This window comes from Myotis nattereri (genome assembly GCF_964212035.1).
Source record: "Myotis nattereri genome assembly, chromosome: 19".
NCBI lineage: Eukaryota > Metazoa > Chordata > Mammalia > Chiroptera > Vespertilionidae > Myotis > Myotis nattereri.
The window spans coordinates 25,751,848-25,771,860 of record NC_138095.1 but is presented as its reverse complement, the minus strand read 5'-3'; the positions used below and the strand labels follow the sequence as shown (position 1 = coordinate 25,771,860).

The window sequence follows — 20,013 nt, the reverse complement described above, 5'->3', positions numbered from 1 at the left end:
AATAGGAGACCCCCCACCCCAAGTACCGCAGGATCCCCAACTGCCTAGCTCCCAGCGGGGGCAAATCGAAGCACCTTGTCGAGCTGCCCTCCATCTATTCAAGGCCCCCCCCCCCCCCCCGCGCAAAGAGGTAGAGACGGAGTCAGGGTCCTTGAAAACCAATAATTTATCAAAACGCTGCTTGTGTATGCCGGGGAGGGGGTGGCGACAGACCAGGCAGCGGTGGGCAGGCGGCAGGCGCTCGGGGCGGGGAGGGAGGGTGCCTGGACGGTGGGGGCGGCTGGCCGGGCCGCGGGCGGGACGGGCCCAGGCCGTGCGGGCGGGAGGCTAGACATTCTTGCCGCGCAGGCGCAGCTCGTGGCGCCGCAGGTGGTTGTAGAGCGACTGGACATAGGTGAAGACGCACTTGGGGTCGGGCTTCTTGCCCATGATCATCATGTCTTCCACCTCCACCAGGGGCACGCAGTCTACCAGCATCCTGCGGGAGGGGCACAGGGTGGCGGTCAGCGCCCGCGGGGGCTCTAGGGGTGAAGCCCCGACTGTGAGGTCTTCTCACTGCCAAAGCCTGCTGGTCTTCCACTCTCCGTTGTGGGTTGAAGGGAGAAGGTGGGGGGATGAGGGGCGGGGGAGCTGGGGGGATGGGGGGCGGGGGAGCCTTCCAAGAAGGCAGGGAGCCCAAGCTCCACTCATCCAAGCCTGGAGGCACTTTTGCGGAAGCGAGGCCAGGCTGGTGGAGGGGGAGGTGCGGGGTACAGGTCTCTACCCCCATCCCTGGGGAGGTCCCGACCACAGACCCCACCCACTTCTCTCTGGAGGGCCACCCTCTGCTCACCCTGGTGGCACATGCCAGGGCCATTGCACCCTGGGGGCCTTCCCCTGGCAAATCTTTCCCTGCAGCCAGGCCTGCCCCAGTGCCAGTTCTCTGGCCTGGTACCTCCTGCAGGGCTGAAGGCACACCACCCCTCCCAGCCCCGTCCTTGCCCCAGGGGACAGCCCTGCTGTGAGATGGCCAGGGAGGAATGTGGGTTGGAGGGGGAGGGGCAGTTCTTTAACCCTTATCACCCCCTTTGGTAGGGCGGGAAGGCAGATGAGGGTTCCAATCAATACAGACAAGACCATCTACATCACGCTCAGGGGGCGGGACCACCCCCTGTCCATCTTCCAGAGTGTTGGCGCTCTTTACTGACAGGGAGACCGAATCACAGAGTCGTTTGTTTTAAGCCCCATTGAGTGCAGGGCTAAGCCTGATGGGGCCCAGGGTGTTGGCACCTGCCTGGAGCCCCCTCTTCCCTACAGCAGGAGCCCTCGCCCTACTCTGGGGTGAGTTGGCTGCAGCTACTAAGCAACCAACAGCCTCAAACCTCTAATGCTGTAGTTTGCGCCCCGGTTCCCCCTTCCCTCCTCTCCCAGAGCAAGTCCGCCTCTGCCTTTCTCCCTCCCATCTGCCACACCTGGCGTACAGTAAGCACTCAGCCAGGGTTGCGTGAGTTTCCATGGCCTGGCATACAGTAAGCACTCAGCCAGGCTTGAGTGAGTTTCCCTGGGCCGGGAAGGCATACGGGCAGGAAGTGCCCCTGTTCCCAAGACACCACAAGGCCAAGGTCCTGAGCTCCCCAGCATGGAGCATGGCACCCCCAAGTCCCCAGTGCCTAAAACTGGAGGCCTGGGCGGCTTCGCTGACCCCCGTTCTGCCTCCCCAACTGGATCCATCAAGAAGCCTGTCCTTCTACTTCTCATTAAGCTTCTCCAGCTATCTAGTCCACCCCCTTGCTCCCCATCCCCCGCTCGAGGATTGTTCTAGAATGCCAACCAGACCCTGTACATCCCTCCTGTTTGGAAAACTTTGATGACTCTGGTCCTTAGGAGGAAGAAGTTCCTCTCCCGACCATGGCCCCCACCTTCCCCTCATGCCCAGATTAAACTTCCTTTCCCGGGGGTGCCATACACCTCCTTTCTTGTGTCTTCAAGGTCAAACCTGGGACCATGGCAGGGCTGAGGCCTGCGCCCAGCTCACTGCACTCCCTCCGAGAAGCAGCTTGGGAGGAAGGCGACCTTTGCTTCTGGCCAGGCTCTATTCCTGACCAGCTGTGGATGCTAGACAAAGCCCTGCCCTGTTCTGTGACTCAGTTTCCCCATCTTTATAGCCACGGAACAGTCATTCTCGACCTCATTTGAAACCTTGGAAGCACTTAGGATGAGTGAGAAGCTCCTGACTCTGTGGGTGATGCGCTGTGTGCCCCTGGGGTCAGCCCTGCCCCAGAGTGGGCTTGTTTTCCCAGCTGTACTATGATGGGAGGCAGCCTCTTTCTGTCTCTTCTCCCAGCTGTGGCTATCTCCCCAGGGATCCCAGCCTCCCGCCCCCCCATGTGGAACTCCTTCCCACCCCTGGTGTCTTCCCTGGAGACCTTATAAAGCCATTGTTGACACTGGGACTCACGGCTCAGGGCTCCAGCTGCCCTAGTGACAGGCCAAACACCAGGCAATTTGAGCAACAACACAGCTGAGTCACACTTTCCAGCTGGAATCTGGCCGGGTTTGGCCCCTCTCCTCCCAGGCCAGCCTGCTGGGCAGCAGCTCCCAAGCCCATATATGACCTGGGGACAGCACCAAGCCCATCCTCTCCTCACCTGCGCAGCTTCTCTGAGTCTGTGTGCACGTGTGGGCTGCCCCCCCCCCCCCGCCCGCCACCCCTGCAATGGCTCCAGGCCCCGCGGGGCATCTGAGTGCACCTCTAGCTCTGTCCCTGACTCACGTTACTTCGGCCAATCCCCCTGCTCCCTCTGGGTCTGTCTTTCCTTTTCTTTACAAAATGGGTAGGAAACCTGATGGGGCAAAGTAAAGAGCCACTAAGGAGGGGGGCGGAGGGGTCAGGAGCTCCAGTTTCTGGCCTGGCCCTGGCCTAAGCCCCCTGGGACTCTCTGAGCCCGCCCCTCTCCCCCTTGGAGCTGGTCTGGAATGGGCAGTCCGCTCAGGATCGGAATTCTCTACTGTGGCCCTGAGCTGAGGTGACCAGAGAGGAAATGCCGCAGCTGGCTGAGGGATCCAGGACCCCAACCAGGAACATCTTCCCGTCAAATGGACCAAGGTCCCGAGCTCCCCAGCATGGAGCATGGCACCCCCAAGTCTCTGGTGCCCAAACTGGAGGGCTGGGAGGCTTCCCTGACCTCCCCCCACTTCTGCCTCCTCAACTGGATCCATCAAGAAGCCTGTCCTTCTACTTCTCATTAAGCTTCTCCAGCTATCTAGTCCACTCCCTTGCTCCCCATCCCCCATTCGAGGATTGTTCTAGAATGCCAACCAGACCATGTACATCCCTCCTGTTTGGAAAACTTAGATGACTCTGGTCTTAGGAGGAAGTTCCTCTCTGGACCATTGCCCCCACCTTCCCCTCATGCCCAGATTAAACTTCCATTCTTTCCCGGGGGTGCCATGCTCTCCATCTCTTGCACCCAGCCCGGGACATAGGCTCACCCCGTTGTCTGGGGCTCCCTTTCCCTCCTTTAGCCTGAACATTGTCCTTCCTATTCCAACCCCGTGTGCGCTTTTTTCAGAAAGCTGTCCCGGACCTGCAGGCTGGGCCAGGTGCCTCCCCAGGGTCCCTCCTGTGCCTCCTCCACCTCAGTCCTGCTCACCTGGGTCACCACTGCCTAATTAGGGCTCCTTCTGGCGTTTCTCAGGGCCCCTCTGCTTTTACCACCCCCCTCCCAGACCTCTCTCTGTGCCCCCACGGAGCAGATTTCGGCGGGCGAGGCGGGCGGGCGAAGAGGCGTTTCTCACCGTGGGGCCCCCGAGCAGGGGTTAGGACTTTTTGGTTTTTACCAGCCCCTTCTGGACCAGACAGCGGTAGAACTCCTGGATGTACGTGTACACGCACTTCCAGTCGGGCTCTCGAAGCCGCACCATGTCCTCTGTGTCCAGGAGCTGCGGGCAGTCCGCATGGGTCCTGGGGAGGGGAGGGGAGGGGGCCGGGAAGGGGCAGGGAGACGGGGCCCGGGCGGGAAGAGGGGGAGAGGCAGAGAAGAGAGAGGGGAGTAGAACAGAGAGACACACACATACACAGAGACATGAGTTCAGTTACATTCTCAGTGCCGCAGTCTGCCAGCCCCCCGCATGCCCCCACCCCATCGTGGACGTGCCGCTCACTACCCGTCACTAATGGTGTGCGATGCAGACAGGGGTGGGGGGCCAGACCAGTCACAGGTGCAGAGAACTATTGGGGCAAGCGGGGACGCGGGGTGGGGGGCGATGACGTGGGCGCCCCAGGTTGGAGAGGAGGGCTGTGCCCCAGGGAGGGGGGGTGAGGGAGGCGTGAGAGGAAAACCAGAAAGAGGAAGGCAGAGAAGAAAGACAGATGGAAGACGGTGCTGAGGGTGAGGTGAGCAGACGGGGCAACGATTCCAAAGTGGAGGGCTTGCTGATCTCCTATATAAGCCTCTGGCAACACCTATATAGGCTGGGCGGGCACGGTGCCCGGGCCAGGAGCCCCCTTTTGGAATCTCCAGCCGGGATCCCGTGGGAGCAGGAAGCTCTGGTGATAGTGGGAAGGAGAGGAGGACAGAGAAAGGGAGAAGGGGGCAGAGGCAGGATGGAGGGGCTATGGACAGGGCCACCTGGTGGGCCTTGGCCGGGCTGGTAGGCGGGCCTGTGGCTCCTTCGTTCCGGCGGGCACCTGGCACACTCGGCATCGGGTGGGCGGGGTGGAGAAGGACAGGGGCTTCTTGGGGAACCGGGTCAGCCACTGTCTGACAGTGCAGCCGGCCAGCTTTCGGGGGGGCCTCGGAGCAACTAGGCCTGGCCCAGAGGCCCAGCCCCGGACGCCCAGCCACACCAGCAGGGCTGAGGCCCACACTTACTCGGCGGAGGAGAAGGCCACCTCAAAGTTCTGGCGCCGGTTCTGCGGGCTGAGCTGCCCGTAGTCAAAGGCCTCGGGGAAGAAGTTGTGCACCAGCGCACAGAAGGCCATGCCGTCGCTCCAGCTCGAGGAGAAGTTCTGGATGTCCACGTGCTACGGGGCGGTGGGAGGAGCTGTCAACCCCCCCCACCCCGCCCGCCCCAGGTCCCTTCTACCCCCAGGATCTTGGCATTAGAGATCAGAGAGGCCCTGCAGCTTGTCCAAGGCTGCACAGCAGGTGAGCAGTGGGAACATGAGCCTCCTCCCAATTAGTCTGTCAACAACTCGCATGGCTGCTACTTACAGGAACAGTGCGACCAAGCGGCCCAGCACCACCCAGCTACGGCCATGTCCCCATCACTCCTTCCTTAATAGAAATTTGCCCAGTGCCCCCCAGAGAGAGCAAGGAGGAGGGGACTCCAAGGGCTAGGGGCTGGCCCTGCCACTTAATCGCCCATTCTGGAATCTAGGGCGCGTTTTGTGCCCTCTCTGAGCTTGTTGCCACATCTCATTAGACTAGAGAGAGGGCTTCCCATCTTCACTGCCAAGCACGGTGGCTGCGAAGGGTACAGGTCGGTGAGAAAGTTCTGCCAAGAGGCAGGTGCCCAGCTGCAGGCTGGGGATGCCGCCCGCGCCCCCTGGCCTCACGGGGGCTCACCTCGTAGCCTCGCGTCTTAGCTCGGCACCAGTCTAGCAACATCTGCTTGATGCTGTTGGCGTTGGGCACCCCAAAGCTGGTGGAGCGCTGTACCGCCGCACGGGGTCCGCCAGGGCTGCTGCAGGGGGGTGGGGGGGAGAGGGAAGGGTAGTGTAGGATCTGGATCACAGGACTATAGGGGGACCGTGTCCCTCAGCCCACCCACTGGGCCTCAGCTCTGCCTTTCTTGACCTCAAGGCCCCGCCCACCACCGTTTATGGCCCGCCCATCGCTGTCCACCCCCCACCCCCCACCCCCCACCCCTGTGGTCACCAGGCCCCACCCCCAGCCCCCGCCCTCTGCTGCTCACCCCGCAGCGCCCTCCTTTTCCAGCTTCTCAATCATGGCCTTGCGCGCCTGGGAGGCAGAGGTCTTGGGGAGGCTCTGCGCCTTCATCAGCTCTTTCTTCTTCTCGGCCTGGCGTTTCTCCAGCGCAGCCAGGCTGCTGGTTCGGGGGCTGGTCTCGTCCTCACGGTCGAAGATACTGGGGGATGGGGAGGCGACTATTAGGGTGCTCCCAAGCCTCAAAACCGACTTGCCAGGTCGCAGGCCACACCCTACACTGGAGGCCTCCTCATCACACCCATTTCACAGAGGAGTACACTGAGGTGCAAGCGAACAGAAGATGGGAGCCAAGTTCTTTACAATAGACTTGGCCTCCAGGGAGTTCTCTGAGAAGGCTGATTGTATTAAGTTCCAGGTAAGTTCAGATTTTGGGCACTATCAACTAATGATGATCGGTATCATAGTAATGGTAACAATAACAATAGTTCATGATGTCGGCCTGCAGACTGAAGGGTCCCGGGTTCTATTCTGGCAAGGGCACGTACCTAGGTTGCAGGCTCCCAGCCCTGGTTGGGGGCATGTGGGAGGCAACCACTCAATGTGTCTCTCTCACATTGGTCTCTCTCTCTCTCTCTCTCTCTCTCTCTCTCTCTCTCTCTCTCTCTCTCTCCCTTCCACTCTCTCTAAAAATCAATGGAAAAAAATACCCTCAGGTGAGGGTTAAAAAAGAATAATACCGCATGTCTATTGAGCCTCTCCTATGTGCCACTTAAATCTTTACAAGAGAAGAGAGGGACCCTTCTCATTCATACTAGTGATGAGGAAATGGAGGACCCAGTCCTCAGATGTCAGAGGGCCTGACGGACAGCGCAGGAACTGGGGGACCCAGGTCTCTCTGACTCAGTCCCTGGACCCCTCTGGTTCCCAGCCTGAATCCTGATTCCTGTCCCTGCTTTCTATCAGCCCTGACATCTCTGTAACATAGATAGAGGGGTGTCCCCCTCCCTCACGGGTGCTCTGTGACATGGGATGTGGTCGGCAGACACCAGGAAGTGACGGTGCCACCGGGCAGCTCAGTGTGGCAGATAGTTCAGTGCTATTGGTGCCACTCAGAGCTGTGTGACCCGGAGCACAAGTCTCTGGCCTCCCCTGTGGTGCAGTTGAGGATTAGGTGAGACTACAAGGCAAGCAGAAGCGGTCTGATTCTTACTCTAGCCTATTACCTCCCAGCACCTCAGTCTACCCCTCTGTAGAATGGGTGTGCAGTGAGGTCCCTGTGATGCTGACTTCTCTGAGGTCTGGGCGTGGGTACCTGTGCTCACCTGCCCATCTTCTTGGATGATGAGGAGGAAAAGGTCTTGGTTTGTACCACGGTGCTGCCACCACCATCTGCAGGAAAAGGGAACAAGAGCAGGGTGAGGCCCGGGTTAGACGTGAAGAGATGGGGTGGAGGTCTGGGGAGAAATGGCAGTAGCCACAGGCAGAGAAGAGAAAATGACAACTGGACAGAGAAACACACAGACAGAAATACGAAGAGAGAGTTCGAGGAAGAGCCTGAGGAGGCGGGCGGGCAGGTAGGCACAGGGCGTCGCCAGGCGGCCTTACTCTCCGAGCGCCTCACGAAACTCGACTCCACCGTGGTGGTGCGGGCTGTCCGTGTGCCATCATCTGGAAGGGCAGGGACCAGAGGAAGGATGTGAGCGGCACAGGGGCCAGGGAGGTAAGCGTGTCCCCGCCCTGAGCCCCGATTGGCTCCTTACTGGAGTGGACGAGCCGCTCGGTCTTGGTGACAGTGCTGACAGCTGAGCCGTCGGCTGCCCGATGGCTGTGCCGCGTGGTGGTCTCGGTGGCCACGTTGCCCCGGGCCTCCGCTGGCCTGGCCCGCGCCTCCTGCAGCCGCCGTTCCCGCTCCTTGTCCCTCTGGTCTGGGCAGGGGATGCCCCGTGCATGCCCGGAAGGGCCACCCATCACCCACATAGCACACACGCAGGGGCACACAGGGCACATAAAATGGGGGGGGAGGGCAACTTGTTAGAAATACTGAAGACACGGGGTAAAGGAGTGGCTAGGGGTGAGGGAGTAGCCATAATTTGGCAGGGAGTGGGGGGGCGTGTGGGATGGGGGTGATGGGCTCAAGAAGAAACAAGGGAATATGGAAGAGCTGAGCTCACAGGAGGAGTATCTGGATCCAAAAATGGGAGTTCCTAGGGAACTCAGTAGCTGAGTCTGGAGGGAGTATCTAGATCTAGGGAGGAGCAGAGTCCAGGGAAGGAGAAACTGGGTGAGGGCCGTAGTTGAATGGGCCTTCAAATGGGTCTTAACCAGGAGGAGAGGGCTAGAGGAAGAAATATTTAGATCCAGGGAGGGAGAAATTGGAGGTGCCTGAGAAGCGATTTGATCCAGGGTAACAGTGGTTGGGAGAGAAGGTGGCAAAGGTACGGGTAACTAGGCCCAAAGAAGAAGTCGGTGGGTGGAGACAGAGGCTGAGTGGCCATCAGTGGGCCGTGGAGGAAGCAGCTAGACTCAGGGAGTCATTGAGAGTGTCTGGAGAAGCACATGGATCTAGAATCCGAGGGAAACAATAGCTAGGTTCATGGAGGAAGCAGTAGCTTTGCCCAGAGAAGGGGAAGCTGGGTGGGAGTAGAGACTAAGGTGGTCATCAATGGACCTCAAGGAGAAAGGAGCAGCTGGGAGAAGGAGTATCTGGATTCAGGGAAGGAGTGGTTGACAGGACTGAGAGAAGCAATTGGATCTAAGGAGGTGTAGCTGGGAGAGAGAGGAACGTGGTCTAGGAAGGAGAAGAGAAACTGGTTGGGGACGGTAACTGGAGAGATGGGGTGGGGGTGGGGGTGGGGGTGGAGACAAGCAGCTAGGGAAGGGAGCAGCTGGGGAAAGGAGGCCAAGGAACAGCTGGGTCTACAGAAGAAGCTGAGTAGGGCGGTTACTGAGCTGGTGTGTCCATGAATGGACTCCAGGGTGAGGGAGCAGCTGGGGAAGGGAGCAGCTGGATCTGGTGGGGCAGCTGGCTATCTATCTACCTCTCTTCTTTTGTCGGAGCTCACGTAGCGCAGCCCGAATGAGCTTCCGCTCCTGGAAGTCCGTCGTCTGATCCAGCTGCAGATAGAGCCCTGGTCATTGCCCACCTGGTGCCTGCTGGTCCCTGCCCCTGCCCCCCCTCATCCCACCGGATCTGGCTGTACCATCTTGTCCAGGATGTCCTCATCCTCAATGGCCATCAGCTCCTCGGTGCTCAGTGGGCTCCGCCTCTCTGGTGTTTTGTCCACCTGCGTCTGCTCAGTGCCATTGGCCACTTCCGCTGCAGCAGAGGGGGGCTCTGCTGGCTTGGGTTCCATCTGGGGAGGAGGGAGAGGGCATGGACGTTAAGCAGGGGACTGGCTAAAACCAACATGGCCCCCATGGACATGGCGCCAGGCTCTGGGGCTGCTGGCACAGCACTGGAAATAGCCACTAGCCAGCCAGACTGCCTGCCCGAGGATGGCCATGTTGGTGTCAGGCTCAGGGAAGGATTGTTGTAGGATTTGGGCCCCCTACTGGGGATGGAGCCCGCCACCTGGGCATGTGCCCTTGACCGGAATCGAACCCAGAACTTCAGTCTGCAGATCGACAAAGCTCTATCCACTGAGCCAAACCAGCGAGGGCTACTGTCCCTATTTGTCAGAAGGGAAAACAGGCTCAAGGCAGCTGAATGACTTGTCTATGAGCGCAATGCAGCAACGGGGCCTGAGCTAAAACTAGCCTAATGCTTGAACCTGAGTTCTTTCTACTGGTTCATTGCCAGCCCCAGGCAGGCTGTGCTCTGTCCTGCCAGTTTCCAAGGCCTGGGAACTCCTGGGCCAGTGCCCAGGCAGCACATTCCACCCCCGGCACTTACACCCCCCCGCCCCCCATACACACCGAGGAGGCTGGACCAGGGCCCATAGGCTCCCGACCAGGTGTCTGCCTGGGGCTGCCCAGAACCAAGTCCTCTCTGCCACCCACTGGGAACCACCCTCTGAGGGGCCTCCAGCCTCAACCCAGGGCATCTCCCTAGCCCCTTGCACACAAGTCCCCAGCCCAGATCACAGCCCCTCCCCTCCTGGCAGGGCCTCGCTGTCTGCTGTAGGGTAAGGAGAGCTGAGGTGGCAGCTGCTTCAGGGAGGCTCGGCCTGGCTGGGGCAGGAGGTGGGGGTGAAGCTGGGGGCTGGGCCCTGGCCAGGGGCTGCCGGGGAAGCCACCACGAGTGCCTCAGGGCCAGGAGCCCAATACCCTCTCACCTCCGTCTTAGAGCATTCGTGCCTCAGCCCCTTGTATGGATAGGTAAACTGAGGCTCAGAGATGGTGGTGGCCCACCTAAGGTCACTCAGCAGAAGCAGAGCCTGGCTCGGAGCCTCCCCGCCCCCCAGCCCATAGGGACTTACGAGGCTGCTGCTGTGGGCAGGACCAGCAGAGGAGCGGCGGCGGGTGCTGAAGGCAGGCGGGTGGGCCACCGGGGTCCCAGCATCCTCGGCCGCCTGGAACAGGGCCTCGGGGTCCGTGGCGGCCAGGAGCAGCTCACTGGGCTCCAGCTCAGGCTCAAGGTCGGGCACGAGGGGGACCCCAAGTCTCAGGCTCAGCACTTCCACCTGCCTGCCCAATGCATCCAGCCGCCGGCTCAGCGCTGCCGTCTCTGCCCGCAGCTCTTCCGTGGCCCGGGCCACGGGCTCCACGGCCGACACGGCTTCCTCGGCTGCCTGGGTCACCGCCACCCGGCCGGCCTCAGCCACTGCCCGCAGCTCCTCCAAGGCCCGGCTCAATCGTTCCTCCAGGGCTGCGGTCAGCTCGGACGCAGGCCCCGGGACCCCCGGCATGGTGCTGGCGGGGGCTCTATGGTGGGGTGACGATGGGGACAGTGGCCGGGACTGCTGCCTCTGGCTGGTATGTCAGAGTCTTTGCAGCTGGTCCGAGGGCGAAGGCAAGGGCAGTGGGCCTGCCCCGCCCCTGCTGGCCTCCCAGCCCTCCACCCGCCAGCTGGGGCTGCAGCCCAAATAGAAACCTATTCTGAGCTGCTTGTGGAGGGGGCCTGGGGGAGGGGTGGCCCGCCTCAGGACTTGGACGCTAGGCCTGGCCCTGGCCCTGCAGAAATCACACCCGAAGCCCAGCAAGTGCGCACGGGCTGGGAAGGGTGCCCGAGGCCAGGGTTCCCGGCCCCCGGGTGAGACAGCTGAGGCCCGGAGCACGGGAGGGGCCTGCCTGGGCCTCCATGTGCATTAGCTGCGAGGATCCAGTCTGCTGGACTCCAGAGCTCGCACCCCTTTGCCCTCATGCCATGCTGCTTTAGAAAGCCTTGAACAGATGCGGGAAATAGAGGCAGGATGTTGAGCAACCTGCTGCAGCAGGTGCCTTCTCCCTGAGATAGGCACTTGGACCACCAGACTCTGAGCAAGTACACTATAGGCGCGTTATCTGCGTTCTTTGGTTCTAGACGGGGAAAGTGAGGCGAGGTGGTGGTATCAGACCCAGGGCTCACTGTGACACTTCCCACCCACCCCAAGGGCCTCAGCCATCCCCTCCCCCCCTCCTCGCTCCCTGCTCTATGGGGGAAGGCTGCCTTCTCGCCCCCCCATCCTCTCCCGGTCACCCCTGAGAAGGCCCAAAGCTGGCTTTAGCCACCTCACCTCCGCCAAAGTCCCATTCAGTCCGCGGTGCAGCACGGAGGGCATTACCTGGGCAGCCGAGTGGCCTGCTGGGGATTCCTTCCCCAGCTGAGCCCCTGCCAGCTGATCCCGGGCTCGGGGATGAATAATGGAAGGGTGCAAGGGATTCAATTCCCGTGGCACCTGCTAGGTTGCTGCCTCACCTGACTGGCGCCCCCCCCCCCCCCGCCTATCTGTCCCCCCTCAGTGCTTCTGCCCAGCACCCCCTCCCCCTGAAATGTTGACGCAGATGCTAATCGCTAATCTCCAATCTTCTACGGGGCCAGGCTGATCTTGGATGGGCAGATGAGCAGCTCTGAAGCTCAGAGCTGAGGTCCAGTGTGGGGTAGGAGCCGCCACAGGAGGAGGGGGCACGCCTGTGCCACGCTCCCTGCCCCTCGTTTTCCCGTTTGTTCATTAGGAACAAACCAACCAACTTTGCAGGAAGGATGAGAGATCAGCATGTGGGAAGCTTAAGGCAAACAGTACTTTTCTGAGACATCTAGTGGGCGAGAGGCTAGGGTCTGGCCTTAGCTGTGCCACCAACTGGCTGTGGCCTGTGGGCAGCCGCCTGCTCTCTCTGGGCCTCAGTCTCCCACGTGCACCACGGGAGAGGAGCGGATAGAGGAACCCTCCAGCCCTGGACCCGGAAGCACTCTCTGTGAGGTGGCTGGTGATGGTGGAGGGGTGAGGAAGGGCTCACCTTAATGCTGCGGCCTCCTTGGCCACCGGGAGAGGCATGGCTGAAGCTGGTGACATGAGTGACAGTGCCCAGTCGGGCCGGTGTCCCAGGGCCGCTGATGTGGGTGATGGTACTCTTGCCCCCACTGCTGGTGCTGAGAAGGGTGGGGGGCGCCCGCAGCCCCAGCGTCACTTCTGGAAGGGGAGAGAGGCTACTGTAGATCTCGGGGGCGGTGAGGACAGCGGCAGCCCCGGTGGATGACATCCCCTTCGCTCCCAGAACCCCCCTCTGGAGACACCCTGAGCCCTGGCCGCAGCACCTGTCGGAGGTGCAGGGCTGGGCAGCTGCAGGCACTCATCTCCAGCCGAGGGGAGGCCTACCTGCCCTCTGGCTGCCTGTGGGCAGCAGCACCCGGCCTGTGGGGGTCTGGCCACGGCCATCCTTGATCTCAATGGTGAATGTCGTCTTCATGTTGGCCCCTGGCTCGGCAGTGCCGACAGCCACGGGCAGCAGGGCACCGGGCTCCTCTGAGCAGGCCCCGGCCCCCCCTGCTCCATTTTCAAGGGGCCTGGCAGCCAAGCCCCGCCCTCTGGGGCCCTCCTCCTGGGGGCAGCTCTGAAGCTGGGCCAGGGGCTGGGCTGTTCCTCGCTGCTCTTTGCTGAACCGGGAGGAGGTATCACTGGAGCTCCGTGCGGAGGAGCGGCTGGAGGAGGAGGCAGGGGTGGTGCTGGTGTGGGAGGAGCCCGGGAGCCTTGCGGGGGTCGAGGGACCTAGGGCTGCCCGAGGTGGGCCATCCTGAGCCATAGGAGAATCAGACGTGAACTTGCGCATGCGGTCCCGCACGGAGCCGGCCCGCTGGAATGAGGGAGGTCCACTGGCAAGAGGGGTGGGCTCTAGAAGGGGCAGGAGGGCTGTCAGTGGCTGGGTGGCACAGGGACTGCCCAGAGCCTGGGGTAGTGGAACAGGCAGTACCTCGGTTCTGGGCCGGCTGGCGGGGGCTGAGCACGGAGCGTTGGCTGGGGTGGGGTCCAGCTGGGTTTGACAGTATCAGGAGGCAGTAGCAGCCACGTGGGGGAAGAGAAAGGAGAGTGGCTGGGGGTCCACCTCTCATAGTCCTCTCCTGTACATGTCTGCAGCCTCCCAACCCCTCCTTGAACCTCCCACAGCTCCTGGCCTCTCTCTTACAGCCCCCCCTCCCCCCCCCCCCCGTTCCTGCACTGACCCCAGGATGACTTGGACACTCCCGGGGGCTGGGGCCAGGCTTGGGCGGGAGCAAGGGTGCCCAGATCCTCCCTGCAGATGGGGATGGAGGACACCCCCTCTGGCCAGCACTGCCCACGCTGCAGCTGGGAGATGGGCGCACTCCCTTATTGGGGAAAAGAATGTGCCCGAGGCCTGTTGCCTTTCAAGGCTGCAGGGAGGCCTCTGGCCATGGGTGGGAGGGAGGGGGACACCTCAGGGGCAGTGGGAGGAGTGTCAGGGACTGCCTGGACCTGAGGAGGCTGCAGCTGTCTAGGCATAAGAGCCCATTTCCCAGGCAGGGAAAGAGAGGCCAGGGAGAGGGAAGGCAGATGCTTGCGGCTCCCCTTGCTGGGATCCTCACCTGCTCTCTTTGTGCTGGAAGGGCCTTTGGTGGGGCCTTGGGCCGCAGGGGGCTCTGTGGGGCCAGGCAGGAGCTGTAGGGGAGACACGGGGAGGGCCTGACTCCCAGACCAAGGAGCCCACCTGCCTGGCATCCCTCGCCGTCATCCAGACTCACCTCGTTGACCTCCTGTCTCTCAGTGCTGTGGGGGGCTGCAGTCTCCTGGGGCTCAGGGCTGGCGGCCGTGGGTGGGCTGGCGGCCCTGGGTGGGCTGGGGGGTGGCTTGGGGCTACGCAGAGCCTCAGCGGCAGGGCCCTGGGCCTCAGCAGGCTCTGGCGGAGGCTCAGGAGAGGCGGTGGGGGGGGAATTGTCAGGTGAGGCAGGGGAGCTGGATGTGCTCCCAGGGGGCACCTGCAGCAGGAGCGTCACGGTGGTCACATCCCGACTGGTGACTTCGGGGGGTGGCTCTGGGACCTCTGCCCGCTGCTCCCGTTCCTCTGGCTCTGGCGCCTGCGGAGGACCCACCGGATGCAGCCAAGGCTCCCCGGCTGGCAGGTGCTCAGGGCAGGGCATGCAAAGCAGAGGAGCCGGGCACGGCTTCCTGCAGACCCACTGGCACCAGCGTGGGCACTGACACGCTATGGGCAGCCCTGACCCTCCTTCCCAACATCCTGGTGTTGCCTAGTCACGGGCAGTTCAGAGAACCCACATCCAAATGCCAGGGGGTGGGGACAGCCGGCCCAGAACCGACAGGAGACTTCCAGACTCATTTGATCCCTGGAGTGGAGGTCCCTGAACACTGGCCTCCACTTGGTTAGTCAGCGGGGAGGGTGGGTGTCCTGCCAGGGACCCAGCCGCCTCTGCTGGCCACTTAGGGAACCTTCATGGCCTGACCTCTCCCCCACACGCCCTGGAGAACAGAGTCTACTCTGTGAACAGTGCTCCAGGAGTCAGCTCGGGCCCGCGATGCCAGCCCTATAGGCCAAGGTAAGGATGTGGGCTGTCTGGAGGGGGAGGGGCAGCTGCAAGATAGGTTTTAGCTGGGGAGGTACCAGGCTCAGATTGCATTTTGGGGGGATCCCCTGTGTGCTGAGTGGAGGCCGAACGGCTGGCGTGAGGGTGGAAAGCCAGCAGGGAGGTCAATGAGGGTGGTCATGGGAGACGGACAGGAACCTGGGAGCAGGGCGGGCAGGCTGGCTTTGGGGGGAAGGCCTGGGTATAGACAACGGAGAAGTTGGGGGGGGGGATATGGCCAGAGGGTGCCTGGGAGAGTGGGCAGAGCCTTGAGATAGACTCCTAGTGGCCCCCAAACTCTGCTGGGGGCCCTTTTCAGTCAAGTACCAGTTTAGCAAAGACGCAGGTGCTCTGGGCTATTGGCATCTGCGGGCACAGGGCCCTGGGCCCTCCTCACACCTTGGCCACCTCTTACCTCACACCGCTCCAGCCTCTGTGCGGCCTGCCCCTTGCTGTCCTCTCTTGAGCCACTGTTGGAACGCCCACCGCACAACCTCCCAGCCAAGGTGGCCGCTAAGGGAGAGAGGGAAACTCTCAGGTGAGTGGCCGGGTGGTGCTATGGGCAGCAGGGGCAGGGGGCGGGGAGGGGCAGGGCGGGCACGTACCTTCGATCTCCTGGGCCCGGACTCGGCGGATGGCAGCCCGGATCAGCTTGCGTTCCTCATACTCGCCGGCCCCTCGCAGCTGTGGGTGAGAGGCGGGCCACAGGGATTGGGCCATGGAGTCCAGGACTTCACCTGCCCTGCCCCCAGCCCCTGCCCTGGCCTGGGCCTCACCAGCGCAGTCAGCTCCTCCACATCATTCATGGACTCCAGCCGCCCTGCCAGCTGCGCCAGAGCAGCCCGCTGCTCGGCCTCTCGCTGCTGAGAGCTGCAGGGATAGCAGGCCCGTCACTCCCACTGCCATGGCCAGGTCATGGAGGGTGTGGGCTGAGGGCAGGGGCCAGGACAGGGTACCCAGAACCTTGGCAGAGGGGCATGGAGCTATGAAAACCCTTTGGCTACATGCTGGTGCATGCATGCCCGTGGATGTGAGCACTAATGTCACACACTCAGACATGCTGTCCACATGGGCGTGGCCGGGACACCATGACTGGCATGTGGTCCATGCCCACAAACATCCCTGTGTATTCCGCCTGTACTGCCATGTTCACACCCATGTGCCTGTCTGTACCACCTGAGCTGAGCCCTGGCACATGCTCCCCGCACCTGCATGTCCACGCCCCCCCCCGCCCCCCCCCCCCTTCACACTCACTGCAGCCAGTTCTCCTTGTTGTCCTGCCGCTCAACACGGAAGCGTTTGGATGCCAGGGCCTCCTCCTCTCGCTCTAGCTCCTGCCGCTGCAGCTCCCGGATGGCCGAGCGGATGCGCCGCCGCTCTGCCAGATCCACGGTGACCTCCAACTGTAGGGCAGGCGGGGGCGAGGGGCAGGTCATTTTGGCTGCCAGGGGCAGAGGGCGGGCACTGGCTGCCCACGGCTCGGCCTGTGGCACAATGAGTGATCTGTCTCCACGCCCGCTGCCCCAGGCCTGTCACGTGCCCGCTCGCCCACCCACCCAGCAGGTCTGGGGGAGGCCCAGCTCACGAAGCCTAGGCTTTTGGACAGCCCGCCATGATTCACAGAGTGGGCAGCCAGCAATTGGCCACCTGGGCCAGGTGCTAAGCCAGGCACGCCTTCCTTTGACTCCTGCCTCTCAGAGCCACTCATCAAACCCCTGAGAGCCAGGGACTTATGGGAGGAGGAGGGGGAGGGAGGCCATCCTCTGGGCCCCTAACAGTGTCCCTGGGGAAGAAAGGTTGATTCAGGCAGCTGAGCAAGAGAGACTCCCATTGTCTAGCCCCAAAGTACCACAGTCCTGCTGGGAGTGGCAGCCTCACCCACATTGGACAGATGGGGAAACTGAGGCAGGGGCTATTGTTTTCCCTGCACTGGCCAGGCCTCGCCACCATTGAAGGGGTGAAAGGGCCCAGAGTGGGAGGGCCAACCCCCCAGTGCATGCACTAGGGTTCACCCAGGGTGTCCAGGGACGACAGGTGCTCCCACAGGCTCCTGACCCCCTCAGTCCCTGGGAATTTGGGGTGGCTGGTCTAACCAGGTCTAGGAAAGGGCACCTTCCCTTCTCTGGGGAGAGTCAACCAATCGTGTGGCCTCCCCCCGCCCCCCACGGTGCTTGCCCCAGGGCCCCAGGAAGATAATGGCAGAGATAAGCCTCCAGTGTGGGTCTGAGCCAAATGGGAACAAGTGTAGTCCGGGTGATTCCCTCTGCCCCCACCCCCAAATCACTTAGGGCAGTGACGGCGAACCTATGACACGCGTGTCAGAGGTGACACGCGAACTTATTTTTTTTGGTTGATTTTTCTTTGTTAAATGGCATTTAAATATATAAAATAAATATCAAAAATATAAGTCTTTGTTTTACTATGGTTGCAAATATAAAAAAATTTCTATATGTGACACGGCACCAGAGTTACGTTAGGGTTTTTCAAAATGCTGACACGCTGAGCTCAAAAGGTTCGCCATCACTGCCTTAGGAGTAGGGCCTTCTACCCACCTTCCTTTCTAGCTTCCTCCCTGATCATGCCTTCCTTCTCCATGGTGGAGCCAGATGGGGTGTGGGGGGTAGGTTTCAGCAGGGAGTGTGGGCTGGCCCAACTGAGCCATGAGCTCACTTGTCCCAATCTGAACAGAGCAGGTGAAACCCTGGGACAGAGTCACTTTGGGTTCCTTCAGGCTCCACATTCCTGGGAATCTGTGGGGGGTCAGGGTCAGGCCGGAATTCCCAGCGGACTCTAGCAGTCTGGTCCTGGCGTGATGGTCAGGGGCATGTCCTTAACTTCTGTGTCTTGGTTTTCTCATGGGCCCGATGGAACAATGCCTCCCTCTCAGGGCGGTGGGTGGGGATGGGGACAGCGAGTCTCCCCACCCCCGCACCTGCCACAGCTTCGGCTGCAGTGAGCATTACCCCCCAGACACTCAGGAGGAGGGAGAACTGAGGGCAAATGAGTACAAGACACCCAGGTATCAGGAATATTCATTAAGAATCTGTATGCCGGATCCTGTGCTGAGCCCCTCACTTGTCCTAAACTCACAGAAACCCTGGCACTTTATTACTCCCCTTTGACAGATGGGAAAACAGGCTCCGGGAAGAGGAGCGATTTGATTACGGTCAAATGATCTGAGCCAGGATTTGAATCCAGGTCTCTCTGACTCCAGGGTCTGCCCTGGGCTGAGGATAGGTCTGTTGCTGGGGTCTGTCTGCCACGGGGGGTACCTTGAGGGCCTTGACACTGTGTTGGGGTCCCCTTCTAGCCTGGACTAGAGATACCTGTAACAGGTCTAAGGAGGAGGGGCTATTATAGCAGAGGGAGGGAGAATGAAGCTCACCTGCCCACCTCCCAGTCCTGGCCTTGCCTCAGGCACAGAGCCCTCTGGGGTACACTTGGAGGTGGGGGCCAGAAAAGAGCGGATCCAGCCCCCCAATGCGGAGGTCAGTAAGCTTAGATGCAATGACTAGCCCTTTTGTCTTCTGGGTCACCCTTCGCAAAGCCCTGACCTCCAGAGGTGGGGTCCTTGTCTCTGAAAAAAAGCCCAAACTTGGCCACCTCTGCAACACCTGGGAACTTCAGGGTCCTCATCTGGAAAACGGGGGCCTCCGTTTGAGCCCCCCCACCCCCACAAGTGGGTAGGGCAGGGCTGGGGGATGAACAACTTCATTCCACTGGCCACCCTCCAACATGACCCTTCCTTTGGGCCTGGAGGCCAGGATCCGCCCACAGTGTCCCTGCTGTGTGTCCTGCACTGGGGGCCCCCGCTGGCCCCGCTGCTGCGTGTGGCGGGGCCGTGGGAGGGAGGGAAGGAAGTACAAAGCGCCATTGTCCACCAGGGGGAAGGGGAAAGGGATGGGGCGTTTCCGAACCTGCCCTGTGAAATTCTCCGGGGAGGAAGGAGGGCGCTTCCTCCTGGGGAGCGGGCGGGCCTCTGGGTACTTTCTGCCCTCGCTGCTGGGGGCACCCCACAGGCCCTGGCGTCTCCCCACTAGCACAAGGGGGGAGACCCACTGGGCCTTCCTTCATTCCCATCTGGGGGACCCGCTGGCAGTGGAGCGAGGCCTCGCCAGGGGGCGCTGGAGGCCCGCAGACTCCCGAGCCGCCGATCCTCCCAAGGCCACGCCCCCATCCAGCCTCACGCCCCGCCCCCAGCCCCGCACTAGGCGCCCAGGGGGAGGCAGACGGGAAATACCGCGATACCGGCTATTTTTTGGTTAACCCTCACCCGGGGGCATTTTTCCATTGATTTTTTTTTTTTTTTTTTTTAGAGAGAGTGGAAAGGCGGGGAGGGAGAGAGAGACACATGGATTGGCTGCCTCCCCCACGCTCCCCAACTGGGGCTGGGGATTCATGCCCTAGACCAGAATCGAACCCCGGACCCTTCAGTCTGCAGGCTGACGCTCTACCCACTGAACCACACCAGCAGGGCCCGGCTGCTCTCATAGCCTCCGCCACGGGGAGGAAACCGAGGTTCACAGATTGCAAACAGCTCCCCCAGGCCTCCCTGCTAGTGAGTGAGTGAAGGAGTCCGAGCTCGAACCCGAGACCACGGCGTCCTTAGGTGCCCTCATCCAGCTCCCGTCCCCGCTCGGCCGCAGGAATGTGCGGGAGCCCAGGCCGGAAGCGGCTGCCGGGTCCCCGAATCGGCCCGACGCCGGGGCGGGGGCCAGCTTTCCCTTATAAGGCCCGGGCCGGCGGGGAGGAGTCCGGCTCGGGACGCCCCCGTTCCTGCCACGAGGCGGCCGAGGCCGGGCCGGCGCGCGGGGCGGGACCCTCGGGGAGAAGCTATGCGCGCGTCCCGCGGTGGCGGCACCGGCCCGGGTGGCAGAGACCTCGGGCGGCTTCAGGGTCCAGGGATGAGGGGCGGGGTCCTAGGAGTCCCTTCCCGGGGAGGTGGGGGGTGGTAGGCCGGCTACAGCCACGCGGCGGCTTCCCTGAAACTCTTCCGGCGCCCAAATCCCACGCGGGTGGAGGGGGTGGCGGCTGGAGAAGCCCAAGCTCCGGAGGGAACTCCTAGAGGTGGAGCTGCGCGGGGACCTGGATTTCTCTCTGGGAAGCTCGGCCTGGCCGACCTCCATTAGCATTGCGACTTCCTGAATGGAGGTCGAACTGACCTTTGGAAACCCAGCCCATCCCCTCCAG

General features: G+C 61.9%; 1 protein-coding gene across 1 annotated transcript; it reads right to left on the bottom strand.

Annotated features, from left to right (window-relative positions):
* Positions 1–148: 148 nt before the first annotated feature.
* SMTN (smoothelin) lies at positions 149–16,106 on the bottom strand. Its single transcript, XM_081113853.1, has 19 exons — positions 16,078–16,106; positions 15,600–15,693; positions 15,429–15,507; positions 15,239–15,336; positions 13,987–14,319; positions 13,831–13,903; positions 13,200–13,259; positions 12,608–13,120; positions 12,249–12,421; positions 9,074–9,226; positions 8,912–8,987; positions 7,634–7,798; positions 7,479–7,541; positions 7,196–7,262; positions 5,899–6,072; positions 5,550–5,667; positions 4,854–5,005; positions 3,778–3,943; positions 149–478 (listed from the first exon to the last, which is right to left on the bottom strand). Exons 2-18 carry the CDS (start codon positions 15,627–15,629, stop codon positions 3,799–3,801), a joined length of 2,472 nt encoding a protein of 823 aa, XP_080969979.1. The 5' UTR covers positions 15,630–15,693; positions 16,078–16,106; the 3' UTR covers positions 149–478; positions 3,778–3,798.
* Positions 16,107–20,013: the final 3,907 nt, after the last annotated feature.